The sequence below is a fragment of the Medicago truncatula genome, chromosome 8, assembly GCF_003473485.1.
Source record: "Medicago truncatula cultivar Jemalong A17 chromosome 8, MtrunA17r5.0-ANR, whole genome shotgun sequence".
In the NCBI taxonomy this organism is placed as follows: Eukaryota; Viridiplantae; Streptophyta; class Magnoliopsida; order Fabales; family Fabaceae; genus Medicago; species Medicago truncatula.
The window spans coordinates 1407224-1427270 of record NC_053049.1 but is presented as its reverse complement, the minus strand read 5'-3'; the positions used below and the strand labels follow the sequence as shown (position 1 = coordinate 1427270).

At 33.4% G+C, this 20047-nt stretch overlaps 3 protein-coding genes across 4 annotated transcripts; all 3 read right to left on the bottom strand.

Annotated features, from left to right (window-relative positions):
- Window positions 1–2520: 2520 nt before the first annotated feature.
- LOC25500127 (60S ribosomal protein L37a) lies at window positions 2521–4463 on the bottom strand. The gene is made up of 5 exons (XM_013588457.3): window positions 4321–4463; window positions 4166–4205; window positions 3089–3177; window positions 2918–3000; window positions 2521–2820 (listed from the first exon to the last, which is right to left on the bottom strand). The coding sequence occupies exons 1-5, from the start codon at window positions 4321–4323 to the stop codon at window positions 2757–2759; spliced, it is 279 nt and encodes a 92-aa protein (XP_013443911.1). The 5' UTR covers window positions 4324–4463; the 3' UTR covers window positions 2521–2756.
- A 2701-nt stretch (window positions 4464–7164) lies between these two features.
- On the bottom strand, window positions 7165–8324 carry LOC120577684 (uncharacterized). The gene is made up of 3 exons (XM_039829469.1): window positions 8124–8324; window positions 7985–8041; window positions 7165–7771 (listed from the first exon to the last, which is right to left on the bottom strand). Exons 1-3 carry the CDS (start codon window positions 8192–8194, stop codon window positions 7222–7224), a joined length of 678 nt encoding a protein of 225 aa, XP_039685403.1. The 5' UTR covers window positions 8195–8324; the 3' UTR covers window positions 7165–7221.
- Window positions 8325–17090: 8766 nt separating this feature from the next.
- Window positions 17091–19774, bottom strand: LOC25500125 (uncharacterized). Of its 2 annotated transcripts, XM_039828463.1 has the most exons (4): window positions 19598–19771; window positions 19434–19490; window positions 18862–19228; window positions 17091–18300 (listed from the first exon to the last, which is right to left on the bottom strand). In XM_039828463.1, the coding sequence occupies exons 1-4, from the start codon at window positions 19666–19668 to the stop codon at window positions 18295–18297; spliced, it is 501 nt and encodes a 166-aa protein (XP_039684397.1). In that variant the 5' UTR covers window positions 19669–19771; the 3' UTR covers window positions 17091–18294. The 2 variants fall into 2 exon arrangements, with proteins under 2 accessions (XP_039684397.1, XP_013443909.1); XM_013588455.3 differs by lacking the exon at window positions 17091–18300 and having other exon boundaries at window positions 18596–19228; window positions 19598–19774.
- Between the last annotated feature and the right edge of the window lie 273 nt (window positions 19775–20047).

Here is a 20047-nt window from a genome sequence, read left to right as displayed (position 1 = left end):
AAGCAGACTTTTTTACTATTCTTTTGTAACTTCTAAAAGATAATATTCTGAAGACAAGAAAAACAACATGTAAGCTATAAATGGGAAAGAAGTGTTAGAACTTAAAAATAATAAATAAAAAGATTTGTTTGAGAGTAGAGAATAAATGTTTTAAATAAAAACACAAAAGAAACAACTAGACAATATATATATATTATTATTTTTTTGATAAAAAAACGTTGCAAGGCTTTTCACAAGTTCACCAAATGCAAATAATAAAGGATATGATCAACGAAGCACTAAACAGATGTTTTAACATCTTGAGCTTCATGCAATTTTCTCTTCCATTTGCTTTTTACATTTTCCTCCAAACATCACATTTGCTATGCCAACAACTTCATGCAATTCCCATGCTCCACAAGCCTTGCATTTTGGCACTATTGTACGTTCTTTGTCCAGTTAATAATGTAAGGGTTCCTTTTTCCGTGCAAATAGTTGAAGAAAAATATTACACTTTCATAAATGTATACATCTTAAAAGAGATAGAGATAAGAGACAGATATGATAGAGGAAAATAAGATGTTGTTGAATGAGTAAAAAAAAATTAGGATGTCTAAATATTATTGAATATCATTGTTGATAATTGAAATGAAGGGACATGAAAAAAACCTACTTTTTGTATTACTCCAATTCTTGGTACCAGGATTTGCTGCAGTTTTTAATTTAGGTCATTGAATTGGATTACAAAATTGTGACATAAACCCAACAGTACCAAATTTGTGTCCCAATTCTTGCGTTAACTTCACGCCTTTAAAACTAGTAATATAGACTAATTGAGAACAAACAATTATGTGTAGCTAAATAAATTATTTAGTCTGACCTAATATCAAGGCAATGAAAGAATGTCCTACAAAAATGACTTATAATGTGAACTTAAATTCACTCGCAAACAAATCATTTTTAAGGAATGTATCTCTTTATAAAATCTAATTAATCTTGTATTAAATTGACGAGGAACTTCGTTTGCTTTAATACATCATCTCACGTTCATCACTATTTGACTGTGTATATCAAGTTGGATATTTATATTAGAACTGTCACTTTTTATAAGCTCTAATTACTTTTATTTTTAATCTATCAGACTTGCAAATATAAATAAAAGGGAACAAGACTAGTTGTCTTGATTTCCTGTATTTTTTTTATAAATAATATAAAACTGTATTGTTTAGGCAATTTTGGCATGGATAATGCCACTATTGCTGACCCACTGCTTATTATAGAGCTCGTAACTGAAAGTTCTATACTCTCATAGAAGAGAGAATAAATTCACTCGCCTTCAACTTTCTTATTTTATTCCTAGTTTATTTGTTCAAAATAAATCACTTGTTTAATACTTTTTTTTTTGGTAGATCACTTGTTTAATACTTTATATTAAACCTATAAAATAAAATGTAATCATCAAATAATATTGTCAGTTGCCATTGTCACACCTCAACACATATCATATAAGAACTAATTACTGTAGGTTCAATTCCCGATGCCTCGAGTCTAAGTCAAAAAAATAACTCAACACTTATCATAGTAAGAACTAATTGTTGTAGGTTCATCCTTAACACCCCAAGTCCAAACCAAAAAGGTAATATTGTTTGTGAAAAATTGGGGTGGAAGAGATAAGGTTGTGTAATTTGAAATCTTTCCAACATTTTCCATCAGTTATGCTGACTTGTGTAATCAAGAATCGAATTGTACTGTTGAACCGAATTAAAATTAATTGAACCATTTCACACATTCTCGAACCAAACCATTATTTTAGTAAACATCTCACTAACCAAACCGAATCGTTTAATAAAATCAATTATCCGAACCAAACAAAGCCTTTAACCGTATCTTTCACAATTTTCATAACACAACACCTCCTATTTCTCTCTCATGTTCAGAGAACCGAATGAAAAAAAACTTTGCAAACCCTAAATCGATCAACATAATTCCCAAATTGGCAATGATCCATTCGAAATTTCGTCGTGCCGATCAAAACTATTATGTTCGGTAGGAATTGGATTTGAATTTGAGGAACTTAGTCCTCTAATCACGAAGGGTACGTACAGTATATTACATTTTAATTTGTCTGAAGAAGCATTCATTCGAGGTATATTGATAGAGTTCAGTTGTTTAAAACTTCAAATTTGAAACTTATAGTTCAAATGTTAACAAAAATAAATAGTTTTTGTTAATGGCAAATGTTAGTAGCTAGATAGATTAATACCTATTCATTTTACCAAATTTAAACTCAAGACCTCCAACTTCTTAATCTTTCTTTAGTTAATCAAATCCCCAACAAAAAAAAAAATGTTATTTATATGGTTGAATTTCAAGTAAAACTGTATTTGATTTGATGAACCTGCAACAATTACTTCAATTCTAACCTAAGAACGACTTTCTTCTAATACTGGTATTGTGCATGCATTCAACCCAAAATAATTTACGAAAACCAAAAAATAAATCACTACCTTAACCCTAGACAACATATAGCAAATCATTGAGTACAATCACAACACGTCTATTAGCATAAAAAAAAAAAAACCGGATTCACCATCGTATGAAGCAAAACCACATAACTAGATAGCATTTGAGAATCAAAAACATCATCAGAGATACATTTGACAAAAACCAGCAAAACTTCTTGTTCATCAACTATCCAAACAAAATATAATCTTAAAACAGCTACAAAAGTCTCTCCAATGACTTCCAGAACAAAACGACAAAAACGTAAATGGATTCTAACTCTCAGTCTGCTCCCTCAACCTTCGGATTGTGCTTCTCACAGTTACAGCACTGGCAGTACTGTCAACAAAAATACACAAGAACAGAAGCACGACATTAACAACTATAAACAAGAAAATAAACCAAGTGGGAAAACAGATTTGATGAAGATTCTTACTTCAAAGTGTAAGCACCACCAGCTTTCACTTTTCCACAATCTTTGCAGCCCCAAATACCGACAGCTTTCCTCTTGACAGCATACTGTATTAACAACATAGCATAACGGAAAATTACGTGCATTGTCAAACAGAGCTGATTGAATTCATCATTGCAGAGATATAAAGACTACCTTTCCACAGAACTCGCAGAAGAATTTACTGTGCTGACTGACTTCCATTTTCTTAATTTGCTTCCTCAAACTAGCACCATATCGGGTGCCTGAAATTTTAAAGCACAAGTAGGTGTTAACACCATTTCCAACACATTAAGTTAACAGAATAACACCCTCTAAAGTGAGCACCCTCAATCTAAGAACATGGTTGGATATCAAAAACATTTTGCAAATAGTAATATGGTCGATGTATTCTTTCAAAAATCAGCTTTTCATGCAGTGTTGTCGATTGTGTATTAAAGAACACTGATTTGTTCAAATTCCGCTAAACTTTTGATCCGCTGTTACATTATCCCTGAGTTAATATTGGTTAGTCTATCTCGGCTTAACATCAACTGAAAGAAGCTCTGTTATAATTACAAACCCTTAAACAATGCTCTGAAGTTAAAATTAGTTTATCAACGTGAACTATAACAGAAGTTCTTCTTACATTTAATTTAAACATCAACACAAAGAACCTCATTTAATTAAAAACCATAAACTCATCTTAGCTGATAAACTCATGAGGATTGTAAGTAATATTTTTTGACAGAAAATTATAAGTAATCTAAAGTAAACTTAATTGAAATTTGAAAGTATATATTGATCTTAACTTTCTAAAAAATTAAAGGTGGAAATGCACTTATTTCAAAATTATTTAAGAAACAATCGTATCAAAGTAATCAGTTGAAATGACATTAATCTCTATTATATAAATAAAGATTTCAATTTTTAATTAATAAATAAATCTCTAATTGATAAGCAAAGAAACAAGCTATTTTGTATAGCACCACAATAAAACCAATATACCACTATATGACAACATCGTTCTAAAGTAACTTAAAATTTGTTTGTCTATCCCAATATTAACAGAAGTTCTTACACAACTTAAACAAGCAATTTTCTATCTCATGTTATAATTAAAAACCCATAAACTCATGTAAATCGAACTTAAATTAATTGAAACACGTTGAAATGAAATTTTCAATATCTAATCTAATACACAAATCTCAGATTGAAAAAAGAAAGAAAAAAAAAAGTTGAAAAGCAACATACCGTATTTGCCAACAATACCGGCCTTCTTGGTTCTCTTTGTCTGTAAAACAAAAACATCGAACAAACAAAAAACACATGAAATTAGAAAAAAGTTGGAAAAATGAAATCCTTAAAATTCAACAAAACAATAACAGTTAGAGAGCGAGAACACGAACCATTGTTCGGGGGATTGAATGGAAGGTTGAGGCGCGGTGGTTACACTGCAACTAAGGTTTTGTGAGGAAGAAGAAGGAAGATAACTTATAAGACTGCGAAATGGGTGTGGGCCTGTAACTTCTAATGGGCCACATTTACCCTATAAGATAGCCCATTCAAAAAGTTTGGCTATTTAATACACCCTACGCACTAGCACTTAAGATCATGTTCGTGGTTCAGTTTGAATTGATTTAAGCAAATTTGACGCAAAATTAATAAATTAAAGGCTTAATACATTGTTTGGTCCTTTAACTTATTTTTCATTTTCAATTTGGTCTCATAACTATAAAGTGTCTCAATTTGGTCTATTAAATTTTATGCCGTTTACTATTTTGGTCATCTCCGTTAGTATTTTGCAAAATCTGTTAACTCCTTTCCACATGTCCTTCAAGATTGATGATCAACGGTTAAATTTAAAAAGCATACATTGCATACTGTAATATTTTCATACTTCAGATTTTATTTCCTTAATCTCCTCAAATAAGAAAAGATTTCAATTAAGGTCAGCATTAATAATACTAAATTTACCTTGTTTTTGAAATAAAAAACTATAAAAATAAAATCAAGAAGTTCATGGCAAATTCTACCACATGCCAAAGGAAATGAACAAGTTCAACTATATTCCTGAAAAACACAAGTAATTAAAAAATTAATTCTAAAATATATCATGTTTACGTCAAACAACAACTCAAATAAATGATATCAATATAAAAATTTATAATAAATAAAGTGAATAGAGAGTTATTAGTTTGAGTTAACCGTTAAAGAAGTTAGTGATTCTGACTTCAAATCGAACGAATGAGAAAATATTAATTTAAATACTAACATTTATCGAGTTTTTCTAAATAATAAAGAAAATGAAATATTGATTTTGATAAAAAAAAAATAATAATAATTTGGTAACGGAAAGTAAAACAACACTGTTTTAAACATGTTCCAAATTTATAAATATATCAAACTTAGGTGATTTGTACAATTTCAAATAATGGTACATCAGTTTTTTAAAATTAAAATCCATCCAAGTTCAAGGTAAACATTTAAGAGCAATCTTATCCATTAATCTCTATTAACATTAAATCAATAGCCCTTGTTAAATTGATCTAAGATGGAAAAATATGCCAATTTCCCAATGCTAAAGGTTGCCCTACATCCTATTAGGCTCAACACATACCATAGGAGATGCTCTTAGTGAAACCTATATAAATTTAAATCAATAGAAAAAGAACGGGTGTGTTAGAAGATGTATTTTTAATACACCTCTTAATACGTAGAATATATAGAGTTACCTTCATTTTAACTAGGTACAATTCAGGGGCAATTATCTTCCTTTGATGAGCCGAAAAGAGTCCACTTGATGATAATATACCTTTTCCTAGGAGTGGCCTATTATCTTCCTTTGCTAGCGATTGAAGTGGAGTAGGTCATAAGTGAAACTGAAACCATAATGCAATATGACATACTATTGACTACATATATATATTGCCAATATGTGCTAGTTCATGTATTTGCAAAAGTTATATCCGCTAGAAGATGAAGGACATAGTAATTTAATCTGGTAGGTGATTTACTATGAAGTACTGTGGCACGTTTCTTTCCGTTGTTCTTTCTTTTGTTACTGAAAAAGACCAGCAAGTAAATTTTGTTTATTAGTATTTCATGTTTACTATAATATATATATCTCTGATATCACCTGGTTGTGTGTTCTCCGTTTAGATGACTTAAGGTTGATGTTAAATTAGGACAAGAGACTATATGACATGCTTTGAAGGTGATCTCTAGGAGTTAGTTGCGTTTTTCCTTTGGCTTTCACTCTCATTTTGTTTGGACAATATAATGTGCATACTTTTTTATGTGATTCTTAATTTAAAAATACATATTTTATGGTTATAATAAATTTTAAGAAAATTATGGATTTTAAAATTGTGAATGGCTTTGACAACACACCACACCAAACATCCGACCAAAATAACGTATGCTTCCCATTACCAACCATGACAACACAATGCAATTGTGAAAAAAAATATTGAAAACAACGGAATGACATTAAGCAATAAAATTCATGTAATGTATATCAATATTTATTTGTTGATATGAGCACATTTTGGCCTCTATGAAATTATTATCAAAACTACTTTTATGATGGGTTGTTATTTTTCTACCTCATATCTGTAAGATTAGTAGAATTGAAGCCTTGTGTTCAGTTTATCACTTAAATGCTCCAAAACTTACGTTTTTCCTTTTGTACTATGATTTTGTGTAGACATGCTATCACGATATTTTTCCATCAATATTTATTTGTGCGTTTCAAAAACTAAGAGATCAAATGAGAATTGAACTATTGACTAACATGGTGTGTTGAGAGTTGATTAATTCAAATTTATTCCAAAAGTGACCTTGTGTGTTGTGCAAGCAACTGTTTGTTAGTTTTCAGTTATTGTGTTTTATGGTAGATATGATTTTCTGTGTGTATGTGAGCGAAGTAGTGATCATTGTGTGCATATAAGACATGTCAAGTGGTTATAGAATAACAAGTACGTATTTCCATTTTACACAAAAGTCTCTAAATTCTTCTCTCCTACATTTTTCAATTTTTTTTTTCAATCCAAACAAAAGAGATTCAAGAGAATCATAAAGTGGGATTTCTCTTAATCCAACAATTATAGATGCGTTTTGTAGTTGATTTTCTTTATAATACTCAAATCAACACAAATTCAAACAAAAACCATTATTCTGTTAAAGAAAGAAGGAATGGAAAAGGACCAACAATGAGAATATAAACTATAAAACACTGGATCATAATAACATTAATGAGCAACAAAATCCACACACCAAATCTTTATTGAGATAAATAAAATTCCAAACTACACATAAACATAATAGGCTATGCTTTTAATAGTGTAAACTATTGATAAGAAACAGATAACTGATATGAATTTTTGTATTCCTTTTGAGAATACAATATCTTCAGTAGAGATGAATTCCCAATTATCACGGACAAGCGGTGCAAATACTATGGCTGAAGCGATCAAAATGATGCTAGCAGCAGTCCATGAGAAAAAACCAACTTCTATGACTGAAATTGCAGTTGATAGCAAAAGTATGAATAAGATCCCAAAGATTCTGTTGTCAACAGGGGGGATTGAACTAATATAAAGCTGCCTTAATTGAATAAAGAAAACAAGAGGGACGAGTATGACCATGATGATATTCTCATATTTTGCCATAAAGTTACGACCATCTGATGATATCTTTAGTATAGGGAAGATAGCCAATAGCAAGCATAGTATTGTCGAGACCACCGCGACAATGGAAGTTTTGTTCCTACGCCATGCGATGATGGCAGCTTTGCGCCTACTCTTGGTGACGATGCCTGCTTTGCGCCTACTCTTGGCGACGATGGAAGTTGTGTGCCTATGCATATTAACATATGTTCATGAGATTACATACATTCATTGGTTTGTGAGACTTTTTGGATCAGTTTGGATTGACTTATTAATCACGATAAATAATGCTTGTGTTATAAAGCACACAATAAACTGTCCATCCAAATAAACCCTAAAAATAGTAATAATAATAATAATATAATTGTGTGAGGGTAAATTAAAGGGATTGAGTAGTTCATACACTGCATCAGATTCTTTCATCTCCACAAACCCATCTTTCATGCCTTTTTCACAATCACTATAAACAATGAATATATACGAATAAACGTTTATGAATTGAAAAAAAAATAATCAAAAGCAAAAGAGAATTATAAGAGTACCTTGTATTAGTAACTGGCTTATATTCTTCCAAGAGAGGAATTACTTCATCTTCCATTCCTTTTACCACCATTGGAGAGCTTTATTTCGGTAGATAAATATTGCTCGCAGTCACACAAGGGTTACTAACCTAACCTATGAAGACTTGACATATATATAATATAATGTGTGACTTAACAAACATCCCAACTTTAGTGCCCACAATTTTTGGAGTTTCCAGTTATTATTATTCATTCAATTCAATTAATTGCGTTATTCATTGCCTTGTTAACCCAATTTGATGATTTTTATTATTATTATTATTATTATTATTATTATTATTATCAAAAAGACTGTCACTCTCACTCACGTTGAACCGTGTTTTTTTTTTTTTTATGAATTTTGATTTTAATTAAAACTAAAAATATAAATGTTTATTGCTTTCAAGTTATAACAATTCAAACTAACAATGGTTATTTATTTCAATGACATCAACAATATAACAAAAAAAATATAATCTAATTTTTTTAATGACGCCAACAACAATCTTTATTATAGAAAAAGTTATTTAAGGATATAATTGGCAAAATAAAAAAGGAAGTATAAATATATTCATCTAGTTTGTTTCACTTTGTAAAAGATAAAGGAAAAAACATACATATATATATGGGGGCTGCTAACTTACACCCACCTAAAAACACTAAGGTGCAAGTTAGCAAGCTGCACCCACTTATAATTTACTAAAACACCATTTTGTTTATATTCTAATTAATTTTAAATAGAAGGACAATTTTGTAACTAGCTTAAAAAAGATCCTTAAAAAAAGAAACAAAAAAGACAATGACATGCTTAAGGTACAAAACATGTAATAAAGACAAACTTTTAAGGAAACAATATTTGGAATGATGAAAGTGGGTGTAAATTAGTGAAGGTTACTAACTTGCACCTTAATAATTTTAGTGGGTGTAGCTTGCTAACTTGCACCTTAGTGTTTTTAAGTGGGTGTAAGTTAGCAGCCTTATATATATATATATATATATATATATATATATATATATATATATATATATTCATATTGTGTTTGTTACATTTGTTTTAATATTAAAATTTATTTTTATTTATTTGTTGCATGTGTTATTTGTCTTGAAAATTGAGGGTATTTCTGGAGGTTCGGAATGGTGGTTGAGTGGTGAAAGAGATTCTACCTTGGAGGCTGTGAGAAGCCTCATATTTATAGAGGTGGGTGAATGTAGAGTCATTGTAATGGCACACGTGTGTCCGACAGTTACGAAATTGAGGAAAGTGTAACCGCATGTGAGATATTCGTGGGAACGTGGGAAAGAGACGTTACAGTTCGTTTGAACTGGTCTCAGTTGCTCTGAGCACCATCCTCCCCCGCGGGGAGGGGGTGGGTTGCGAGTAAATTGCCAAATGTAGCATTTGGGCTTGATTTGTTATTGGGCCTAGGTCATTGACCAGTCTAGATGAGTAGCCCCCCAAGTTGTGGCTCTTGACAAAGAGGGACGACTTAAGACTGAGTGGGGGAACTGATCGCTGAGGCCTTGTGTGGTATTTTGAAGCATATCCTGATAAAGTGGATATTGCATGGATGTGCTCGTTATTAGTGTTGAAGCCTTCTGGTATTCTGATGATGGAACAGTGTTTGCTCGCCATGAGATTCCATGTAGGCTTTGTAAAGAGCGGGCCAGATAGACAAGTGATTTAGAGTCATCTCAAAACCTATCACATCGGCGATTATATCAATTTGTGTTGACGGTGTCGTTCATAAGAGTATGCTCGTTAAGACCTTGAGTAGGCTGGTTTGGTATGATTATTTGGACGACATGCCCGTAGGGAAACTAGATGGTTTTCTAAGGAATGCCGCACAAATTCTACCAAAAGCGAATTGATTGGTCAGAGTAGGCGAGCGTATCTCAGATTTTAACACTTTGGTTATCGTGTTGTCATTAGGGTTAACAACATTGTGCAGATGATTTGTGCTCGCTAACCCTTTGCATGTGTTCGCGACCCTATGTAGGAATCATTGTTTGGTAATCATGTGTTCCCTATGTTCGCCCATGTAGTGCAGAAGTGAAAAAGATTCCCTCGTCAGGGAGTTGGTCATTTGTCATTCATTGATTAATGCTTATATCTCGAGGATGAGACTGAGGGGACATGACCTTTGGTTTCTTAATGCCACGTGTAAAGGCTATGATGGTACTTGAGTACCTAGCACCTTGAGGGTGTCTCAGTTTACATTCCTGAGGCGTCATCGTAACCGTTGATTTGATCCTGACGATTTGGAGTCAGGTGTATTTGATCAGAACCGTTGAATGTATGGATGGGTGTGATCTGGATCGTTGCTTCACTTTACTAATGAAGGGTTGCATGTGAAGGACTGCACCGGATCTTGCTCGCTGTTTTCTGAAAGGTTGTGAGGGAAATATAAATAGTTTCAAACATATGTTTGGAAACACTTTATCATTTCGCATTCTTAGCAACCCAAGTGTTTTAATGCATTTTGGACCTTCAACCTTCCATCTTAAAGTCCAGTCTCTCATCTACAACACAGGTTCGTTAACTTCTGCACTCTCCTTCTATTTTTATGGTATGATCATTGTAGTTTTTGTTGTTTAAAAATTGTAATCTTGCATGAATGACTTAGGGTTACTCCGTTACGATGGTTTCCACCATTGTTTTGGTGGCTTCCACTGTGTACGAGGAGTTTTAAGACTTAGAGTTTGTTTAGATGTTGTATGCCAGAGGAGGAACCACTAGTGACAAGTATCATCCTTTTTAGGGTTTTGATTTGTTTCCATCATGTGGTGATTGATTTACGGTGATCATCCTCCGTTCTTCTCGTTTGAGGGTTTCTTTTAGCCGTGACAAGTCTGACAGGTAAGGGAAATGTGAGTTTGATCGTTTAGATTTACCCTTTCTATGCTTTCCTTTCAGGTTTGGTTCATGACAGGTAACCCTAATAGGAACGAGGTCGTCTTGCATGACATTTCCTGGGTGGGAAAAGAGCCCTTGGATGCGATATCCTTGTTCTCGTCGGATGGTGTAGCGGAAATTCCGCATCTTTCTGTTGGAAGGTAAGAAGACTGGGAAGTTTCCCGAGCACCTCGGATCGGATTTGCTCGAAGTATTCCGCATACCGTATTCCTATGTACGAGGTGGTTTTCAAGGAGATGGGGTTTAGGATCCTCTTCTCGCTCTTTCAAATCAGTTTGTTCTAGTGGTTTGAACTATGTCCTTCGCAGTTGCACCCGAACTCTTATCCCTTCATCAAAGATTTTGACTTAGTGTATCAATACCTGCGTGTTTCCCCTTCCAAAGACTTTTTTTAGCATCTTTTCAGTTTGACGTGGAACTGAGAAAAATGGTGGGCGCAAGTGGGTCTCTCTTTGTCAGAACAAGAGGTGTTGATGCCTTCGAAAGGGAGGCATACATCTTTAAAGAGCGATTCTTTCTTGTGCGACCACGAACTGAGTTTTCTTTTAGCAATGTGTTGAAGATGGTGGAGAGGCCGCACACTAAAGGAGGTGTGGCCTCTACCCGCATTCCTCGTTTCCATTTTTTCTGGTACCCTGACCACTTTGAGTACAAACCCAGGATCTTCAAATGTAAATACGCTCGTTTGTCAAGCCGAGAGAAAATAGACCATGATTAAATCCATGAATTCATGCAGGAATCCGGTTATTGTTCCTCATGTGATCGATACTCAGAGCTTAGTGCTTTCTCTTAGTCCGATGGAGATACTCTGTAGATGACTTCGTTAATTTGCCTTAATGTTGCATTGCCTCTTTAAACCTTTTTTCCTTTGTTGACACGTTTATACAAACTTTGTTTTTGCAGGAAAAATGTCGAATATATCAAACATTTGTTCCCTTCTCCTTAAGTCGAACCAGAAGGTATCCAGTGACCGAAAGAGGGATGCTTAGAGAGAGCGCACAGCGGATGCTTGGTTCCCTGTGAGGGTGATGGAGAATCATATTGAGGAGGACGAGGTCCCTCTGAAAAGGAAGAGGTTGACTCAGGCGAGCAAGAGAAAACATGCTTGTATTGGCTCAGGTAGTGACCCTTCTAGGAACGGGGAATTGTTCCAGCTTCCCAATGTTTGTGAAATTCTAGCGCGTTAGATTTCAAATGCTTTATACGATGTTTCAACACCAGACACAAAACGGATGTTGAGATTAATGTTTAAACATCGTGCTAACAATAACAAACAAACAAGATAAAAGTAAATGACAGAAAGTAAAAAGCACAGGAGGTTTGTTAACCCAGTTCGGCGACAAACACACCTACTTTGGGGGCTACCAAGCCAGGAAGGAAATCCACTAGTGTAGTCCTTGTTTTAAGTTCCCAGCAAATTTCAAATTTACAACTTATAACCTAGGACCTACCCGTACTGACTTCAACCTAAAAACTCCTACATCTGAGATCCCATCTCACTTCCACTCAATAGATTCATGCAAGTATGTTGGTTAAGTTCAACATTGGTTTCCTTGATAAGCTGCATTTATTATGATTTGCCATTTTATGACCAAATTACCAAGTATTTGAAGTATATACAGACATTTAGAGTCTATTAATCCAACGCAACAAAATTCTTTTCAATGTTATTAAAATCAGTAAGTAGGGTAGGTCATAAGTGAAACTGAAACCATAACTGCAATATGACATACTATTGACTACAACCTATCATCTACGTACATGGTAATTATGAACATCATCATCTACTTTCTTGGTACCTTATCTATTTTGATGTCTCTAGAAATAGTATTATATTGCCAATATGTGCTACTTTGTGTATTTGCAAAAGTTATATCCCCTAGAAGATGAAGGACATAGTAATTTAATCTGGTAGGTCATTTCCTATGAAGTGGCACGTTTCTTTCGGTTGTTCTAGAGACGACTTTCTTTTGTTCCTGAAAAAGACCAGCAAGTAAATTTTGTTTATTAGTATTTCATTGTTTATCTTTATGAATTCAAATTTAGACAGATGATTTGGTTCTTAGCATTTACATTTTTTGTGCAATACAACTGGTGGAAAATATGAGTAGAGTGCAAGTATTCATGATGCTTAATGTCATCAAAGGGCAGGCTTTGTCATTGTTTATGTGTTTAGAAGAAAGTGAAGATTGAAAACATGATTTTTTTTTTTTTTTTAATAGAGAATGATACTGCAAAGCTTTTGTTGATCTACAGAACACTTCAAAAAATATTTAATTAAAAATTTTAATGCAAGATGTGTGTGTGTGTTTGAACTTGGTTCTGAAAATTTCTAGTGGCGAAGTGCATATTTATGATCAATCTCTAGTTTCTAAACAGTGTTCCCTCCATCTCTAATGATTGTGGTTCTAAGCATGTTTGGATTTGCATTTGGATTGATTTATTTGATCTTATCTAATGGCATAAACACTTGTGAGATTGTTTGAGAGAGCTCACAAAAACAACTTATGATATATCCATAAGTTGTTTTCCAACTTATTTCTATATGCTCTTCACAGGATAGCTTATGAAAACAACTTGTAGCTTATATTAAAACAATTTGAGTTTATCTTTCGTTATAGAAATAACTTATACATAAGCACTTATGCTAATGCTTTACGTTTTCAAGGAACACATCAGTCTATTTTTTCCAATTTTACATTGAAAAATAATCTTTCATGTTCAATTTTGAATCCTACTAACTTGAGAAGTGAATAATCAATATGAAGTTCAAGGAAACTGAACAAGAGTAGTATCTTCATTTATGTGTATATGCATATTTACTATAATATATCTCTGATATCAGCTGGTTGTGTGTTCTCTGTGTTTTACAAGAAACCCTGCAAGGGAAATTGTCGACATTTTGAACAAGAATAGAACAGATCAAGCATTAATTTTGGATGAATATTGTCAACTCTAAACCTCCCGAAGACGATTTCGTTGAAGTTTTCGCTCCTAATTGCGGTGTAGAGTTACCGACTTTTGGTACCATAACTGGACAAATTGTTGGCTGTCAAAGAAAGTACCTTGAACCATCATTAGCCTTTACTCAAATTCTTATTAAAGATAAGAAATCTTCGACGCTTTTGAGAAACAAATTTGACTAGGAAGGTTCATTTTTATCTTGAGTGTCAACATCTTTATGTATTAAATTGTAAATGATACATGTACATTTGCACGAGTTGCACAATATTGTTGGTTATTATTGATTCGCTCGGAAAAAATGTGAATTTTGAGTCATTCAAAAGTACACTCCGAACAAAATATATTGTCTGGAACTACACTTTCTGAAACATGTTTGAAATTTTAGAAATCTCCTTTGAATTAGGTGATTTGGGAAGGCTTAGGCCTAAGTTGGATTGTTCTGCTTGGGCAACAGGTTATTTGCAAGTGGATTGGCCTGAATTATAGTTTTCAACTAAACATATAGATTGACTTGCATAAACATTCTAGCACCCACAACCAATGTATGTGGCCGAGTTTTCATAACTGTGCACGGCAGTGCTTCTTCCGCGCAGCAAAACCGTATTCTTGCTCATTGCGGAGTTGTGCTTCCTCTCCTGCATGGTTGTTAACCTCTATTAGTGGCTCTAAATGATGGTTTTTAAACTCCTTTATACTATATTGTATTCTTTATTTCTTTTTTGTGTATTGCTATAAACAATATTTCTCATTCTTTTTATCCAATCCAATTTGCATAAACATAGGAGAGTTGGTAACTACGCATTGTTACCACAAAGTGAGAAGTAGTATCCTACCCAATAACATCCAATCACATGTCCACAGACTAATATATACCGCATATGGCGATTGAGAGGATCCAATTTCGGACACCTATAGGGTATGAGTTTTCACTCGATGGGGCATTACTATCATGCCCACCTTACCTCATTGTTATTACTCTTGTGAATGTGACTCTTTTCATATGTATGCCAAAGTACCTTGAAATGACTTGATATTAGCTTGTAATATTTGAGTTGATTGTTTATAAATCCCAATTTAGTAACTTCTTAAAGATGTTTTTGGGTATAATACTTCTGATTTTGTGGTATTAATATGCTTGATAGTTATCCAAGTCTCCCACATTTGATATAACTATCATTGACTTTGCATACAGGACAATGACAGTCAAATAAAAAATAATTCAATGACAGGCAGGAAAATGAACGCAATTACATTCTTCTTGCCTTCTTGGCCGGAGTTATACACCGGCAATCGACCTTTACCTTGTGGTGGAATGTTGATGTACCTCTCAAAAAACTGGCTGGCTGATTTTTTCTGAAACTGTTTTGATGAGTTCTTGTTGATAGTAGTTATTGTAAATGAAAACAAGTACAAAAATAAAGAGCCATAAGACAAGAGTAATCACAGCAATGTTCAGTGAAATCAGTGTCAAGGCTAAAAAGGACAAAGCATACCCCAACAAGAGTAAGAGTGAGATTTGGAAAATACTAACAGAATCATTTGGAGCAGACAAACTAAGAAGTATGCCATAATGATGTAGACACTTGCTGAAAATAAAGTATAGTTTTTTGCTAGTAACTTCTCCCCATCATTTGTGCACTTCAGTACAACCATGGCTGCTAAAGTGGTGAACATTTTATAAAAGATTTCTGCCAAATCTTTAAACACTTCATTATTTTTCCTGTTTCAAATTGACATGCATTAATCACCAAAACAAAGTTGAAAACATAAGTTAGTTGCTTGAAGTATGAAGGGAGGAAAATGTAAAAAAAAAATATATGCAATAATATAAGCTAAGCGAGGTGTACTATACTACCTTCCCTTGAAGCCGCACTGCTTGAACCTGCATGAAGCGAATCTGATTTCTTATGCTCAGCTACCAACCTGTATTTATACATGGATTAAAGAAAGTATCCTTTCATTGATTAGTTTAAAAAGATGTCGTCTCAAATACATAATAAATTAATTCAGGGTTAATAGTGCTTTTCCCTCCTGTAATATAAGTCATTTCCGGTTTTCGCCCCTATAAAATTTTCGATTTGAATTGCATCCTTGTAAAACTTTTTTTTCTTCCAGAAAACACCCCTCCCCCATCCAACTAAGCAAATTCGCTTATGTGGCGCTGATTTGGCATTTTTTTTTCATTTTTTTTTTTAAATTGGCCACGTGTCAAAAATATATCCACATCAGATTTTATTTTTAAAAAATAAAAAAATCCAAAAAAATATTCAGCTTTTTTTCCAAAAATTTAAAAAATCGAAAATTAATTTTTAAAAAATTCAAAAAAAAAATTAAGATTATTTCCGAAATATAAAAAAACAAAAAAATAGTCATATTTGTTTCCAAAAAAATTAGATTTTTTTTCAAAAATTAGAAAAAATCAGAAAATATAATCAGATTTTTTTAAAAATTAAAAATATTTTAAAAAATTCTGGAATTTAATTTTCAAAATAAAAAAAACACTATTAACCCATTAATTAATTATAATAGTTAAAATAAATGATGTCGTCTTAAAAAGAGGTCGTCTCAATTATTTGTTTTAAATAATATTCCATGCACATTCCCTCTCCAAGTCACATGTTCCTTTTCCTTAATTCTATCACTTTACTCCGTTAAAAAATGATGATTTGGTCACTTTCAATCAAATAAAACCTTTACTATTACTCCATGCATTTGAAAAGTGTCTGCCAGGGATCATATAAATCCTCTCATCTCAATCACGACTGTCACCAATGTTTGACCGAAGAAGTCGCCTTAATTAACTCATTTGCCAATGACCAACTGAATTTCATTTGTTTCTGAACTTCATATGGATTTTTGTGTGAACATATTTGTACTATAATCTTGCTTAGACATGCTACCATGATTTTTTCCCATCAATGTTTATTAGTTCAAAGTTGAAATTTAAAATGCTGAAAAAATGTTTGGCGGTTCGGTTAAGTGTGCTTAGACTTTAAAGGATAGATGCATTGTCTTAATCTCTGTCTCCTAAGAGTCCAAATAGCTTTTGCAAACCACCTTTTTTTTTTTTTTGAATCAGCAAATTTATTAGGCTAGTTAGCGCAAGGAGCACTTCACCCGCACGGAGGAAAAAGAGTACAAATAGGCACAATTACAAAAGGCGACAGACTGCCACCCCCTAAACTCGATAAAAAACCTCCTAAGTTCCGAAGCCAAACAAAAGGCAGGAACAAAACTCAGACAGCCCCTAACAGCAAAACAGATAGCTGAAGAGCCTAAACCAAGCAACCTAAAAAACGCAGACAGTTGCAGCATAACAGAAGCGCGCTGCAACCTGCCAACAGAACACAAAAAACAACACAGTAGCACGCAGACTGCAACAAAACCACACAAAACTCCCCCGCCAACCCCTTGACACAGCCTCAACGCAACAGACAATTCTTCGGATTCCAATTCCATTCGTAAAACAAACAAGCTGGCAAGCTCAATCTACCCAAACACCACCTCCACGACAATACCTTAATTGATTCCAAGAGAGCTTCAAGGTCTAAAGTCGCATTATTGAACACAATGTCATTCCTTGCTTTCCAAATGTTCCAAATGGTGGCATGCCAAATAAGCCTCACACCCTTCCGAATCTTTTTATTGACAACAGCTCCAATCCAACATTCCCACATAATAAACAGATTTGGGGGGATTAAAAAATTAAAGTCCAGCCAGTCCATAAGCTTGCGCCAGATAACAGATGTCCCTTCGCAATGCAAAAACAGATGTTTAGAGTCTTCAGCCGTGCTATTACACAAAACACAAACCTGAGAGCTATCTGCAGGAAGAGCATTTCTAATTGCAAGGTTGGTCTTTGTAGGAATTCTATCGTGGAGAAGTTTCCAAGAAAAAACCACCACCTTAGAAGGGACCTTACTCATCCAAATTTGCAAAAACACCCTCCTCTCAACACCTTGAGAATTCGCTACTGTCACCATCCTTGTTTCCAATTTTGAATACATTGATTTGACCGAGAAAGCTCCGTCCTCCTCCAACCTCCACTTCCAATGATCCTCCTCTTCCACAAAACCAAAACCATTCAAATCCTCCATCAGATCCTCAAGAAGTGCATCCTCCCAGACGAAAAACTCCCTTCTCCAACTAAACCACCTTTCAAATTGCTCATATCTCGATTTTCAATTCGCTTCAACAAGTCGATTTAAGTTGTTTGATAGATTTCTACACCATCTATGCACATGACCCATCAAAATATACCAAATTATCGAGTCATCACTCCTATGCACAACAAAGTAGTGATCATTGTGTGTATATAAGACATGTTAAATGAATATAGAACAACAAGTGTGTGATTTCCATTTTACAAGGGAGAGAGTGTGTGAGTGTATAGAATCATAAAGTAAGATTTCTCTTAATCCAACAATTAATAGCTTAAATATATAAATATTTGAATTTGATGGTAAATTACTGAGAATGAATTCTTAGGGTATAGACAAAATTATATCAAAAACAGCTAGAACTTGATTATAGACACAAATTCAAACTAAAACCATTATTCTGTTAAAGAAAGAAGAATGGAAAAGGACCAACAATGAGAATATAAACTATAAAAAAACCCTATCATAATAACATTGATGAGCCGCAAAATCCACATACCAAAATCTTTATTGAGATAAATAAAATTCCAAACTACACATAAACATAGTAGACTATGCTTTTAATAGTGTAAACTATTGATAAGAAACAGATAACTGATACGAATTTTTGTATTCCCTTTGAGAATACAATGTCTTCAGTAGAGATGACTTCCCAAGTATCATGGACAAGCGATGCAATTACCATGGCCGAAACGATCAAAATGATGCTAGCAGCGGTCCATGAGAAAAAACCAACTTCTACGACTGAAATTGCATTTGATAGCAAAATTATGAATAAGATCCCAAAGATTCTGTTGTCAACAGGGCTCATTGAACTAATATCCGCCAGCCTTAATTGAATAAAGAAAACAAGAGGGACGAGTATGACCATGATGATATTCTCATATTTCGCCATAAAGTTACGACCATCTGATGATATCTTTAGTACAGGGAAGATAGCCAATAGCAAGCATAGTATTGTCGAGACCACGGCGACAATGGAAGTTTTGTTCCTACGGCATATTAACAGATCTTTGAGCCTACTCTTGGCGACGATGGAAGTTGTGTGCCTATGCATATTAACATGAGATTATATACATACATTGGTTTGTGAGACTTTTTGGATCAGTTTGGATTGACTTATTAATCACGATAAATAATGCTTGTGTTATAAAGCACACAATAAACTGTCCATCCAAACAAACCCTAAAAAAAATAAAAATAATAATAATATAATTGTGTGAGGGTAAATTAAAGGGATTGAGTAGTTCATACACTGCATCAGATTCTTTCATCTCCACAAACCCATCTTTCATGCCTTTTTCACAATCACTATAAACAATGAATATATACGAACAAACGTTTATGAATTGAAAAAAAAAAAAAAAATCAAAAGCAAAAGAGAATTATAAGAGGAAAAATGAAATGGGACAGAGTACCTTGTATTAGTAACTGGCTTATATTCTTCCAAGAGAGGAATTACTTCATCTTCCATTCCTTTTACCACCATTGGAGAGCTTTATTTCGGTAGATAAATATTGCTCGCAGTCACACAAGGGTTACTAACCTAACCTATGAAGACTTGACATATATATAATATAATGTGTGACTTAACAAACATCCCAACTTTAGTGCCCACAATTTTTGGAGTTTCCAGTTATTATTATTCATTCAATTCGATTAATTGCGTTATTCATTGCCTTGTTAACCCAATTTGATGATTTTTTATTATTATTATTATTATTATTAGCAAAAAGACTGTCACTCTCACTTACGTTGAACCGTGTTTTTTTTTTATGAAATTTTGATTTTGATTAAAACTAAAAATATAAATGTTTATTGCTTTCAAGTTATAACAATTCAAACTAACAATGATTATCTATTTCAAT

What these genes read in the sequence shown, in the direction of transcription:
- LOC120577684 (XM_039829469.1), bottom strand. Translation starts at nt 8,194, where the DNA reads ATGGTGGTAAAAGGAATGGAAGATGAAGTAATTCCTCTCTTGGAAGAA. An exon ending in AAGCCAGTTACTAATACAAG is followed by an intron (nt 8,042 to 8,123) that starts GTACTCTTATAA and finishes CATTGTTTATAG; the next exon opens with TGATTGTGAAAAAGGCATGA. An exon ending in ATGAAAGAATCTGATGCAGT is followed by an intron (nt 7,772 to 7,984) that starts GTATGAACTACT and finishes TAATATGCATAG; the next exon opens with GCACACAACTTCCATCGTCG.
- LOC25500127 (XM_013588457.3), bottom strand. An exon ending in CGGTATTGTTGGCAAATACG is followed by an intron (nt 3,178 to 4,165) that starts GTATGTTGCTTT and finishes TTAAAATTTCAG; the next exon opens with GCACCCGATATGGTGCTAGT. An exon ending in TCTGCGAGTTCTGTGGAAAG is followed by an intron (nt 3,001 to 3,088) that starts GTAGTCTTTATA and finishes TTGTTAATACAG; the next exon opens with TATGCTGTCAAGAGGAAAGC.
- LOC25500125 (XM_013588455.3), bottom strand. Translation starts at nt 19,668, where the DNA reads ATGGTGGTAAAAGGAATGGAAGATGAAGTAATTCCTCTCTTGGAAGAA. An exon ending in AAGCCAGTTACTAATACAAG is followed by an intron (nt 19,491 to 19,597) that starts GTACTCTGTCCC and finishes CATTGTTTATAG; the next exon opens with TGATTGTGAAAAAGGCATGA. An exon ending in ATGAAAGAATCTGATGCAGT is followed by an intron (nt 19,229 to 19,433) that starts GTATGAACTACT and finishes TAATATGCATAG; the next exon opens with GCACACAACTTCCATCGTCG.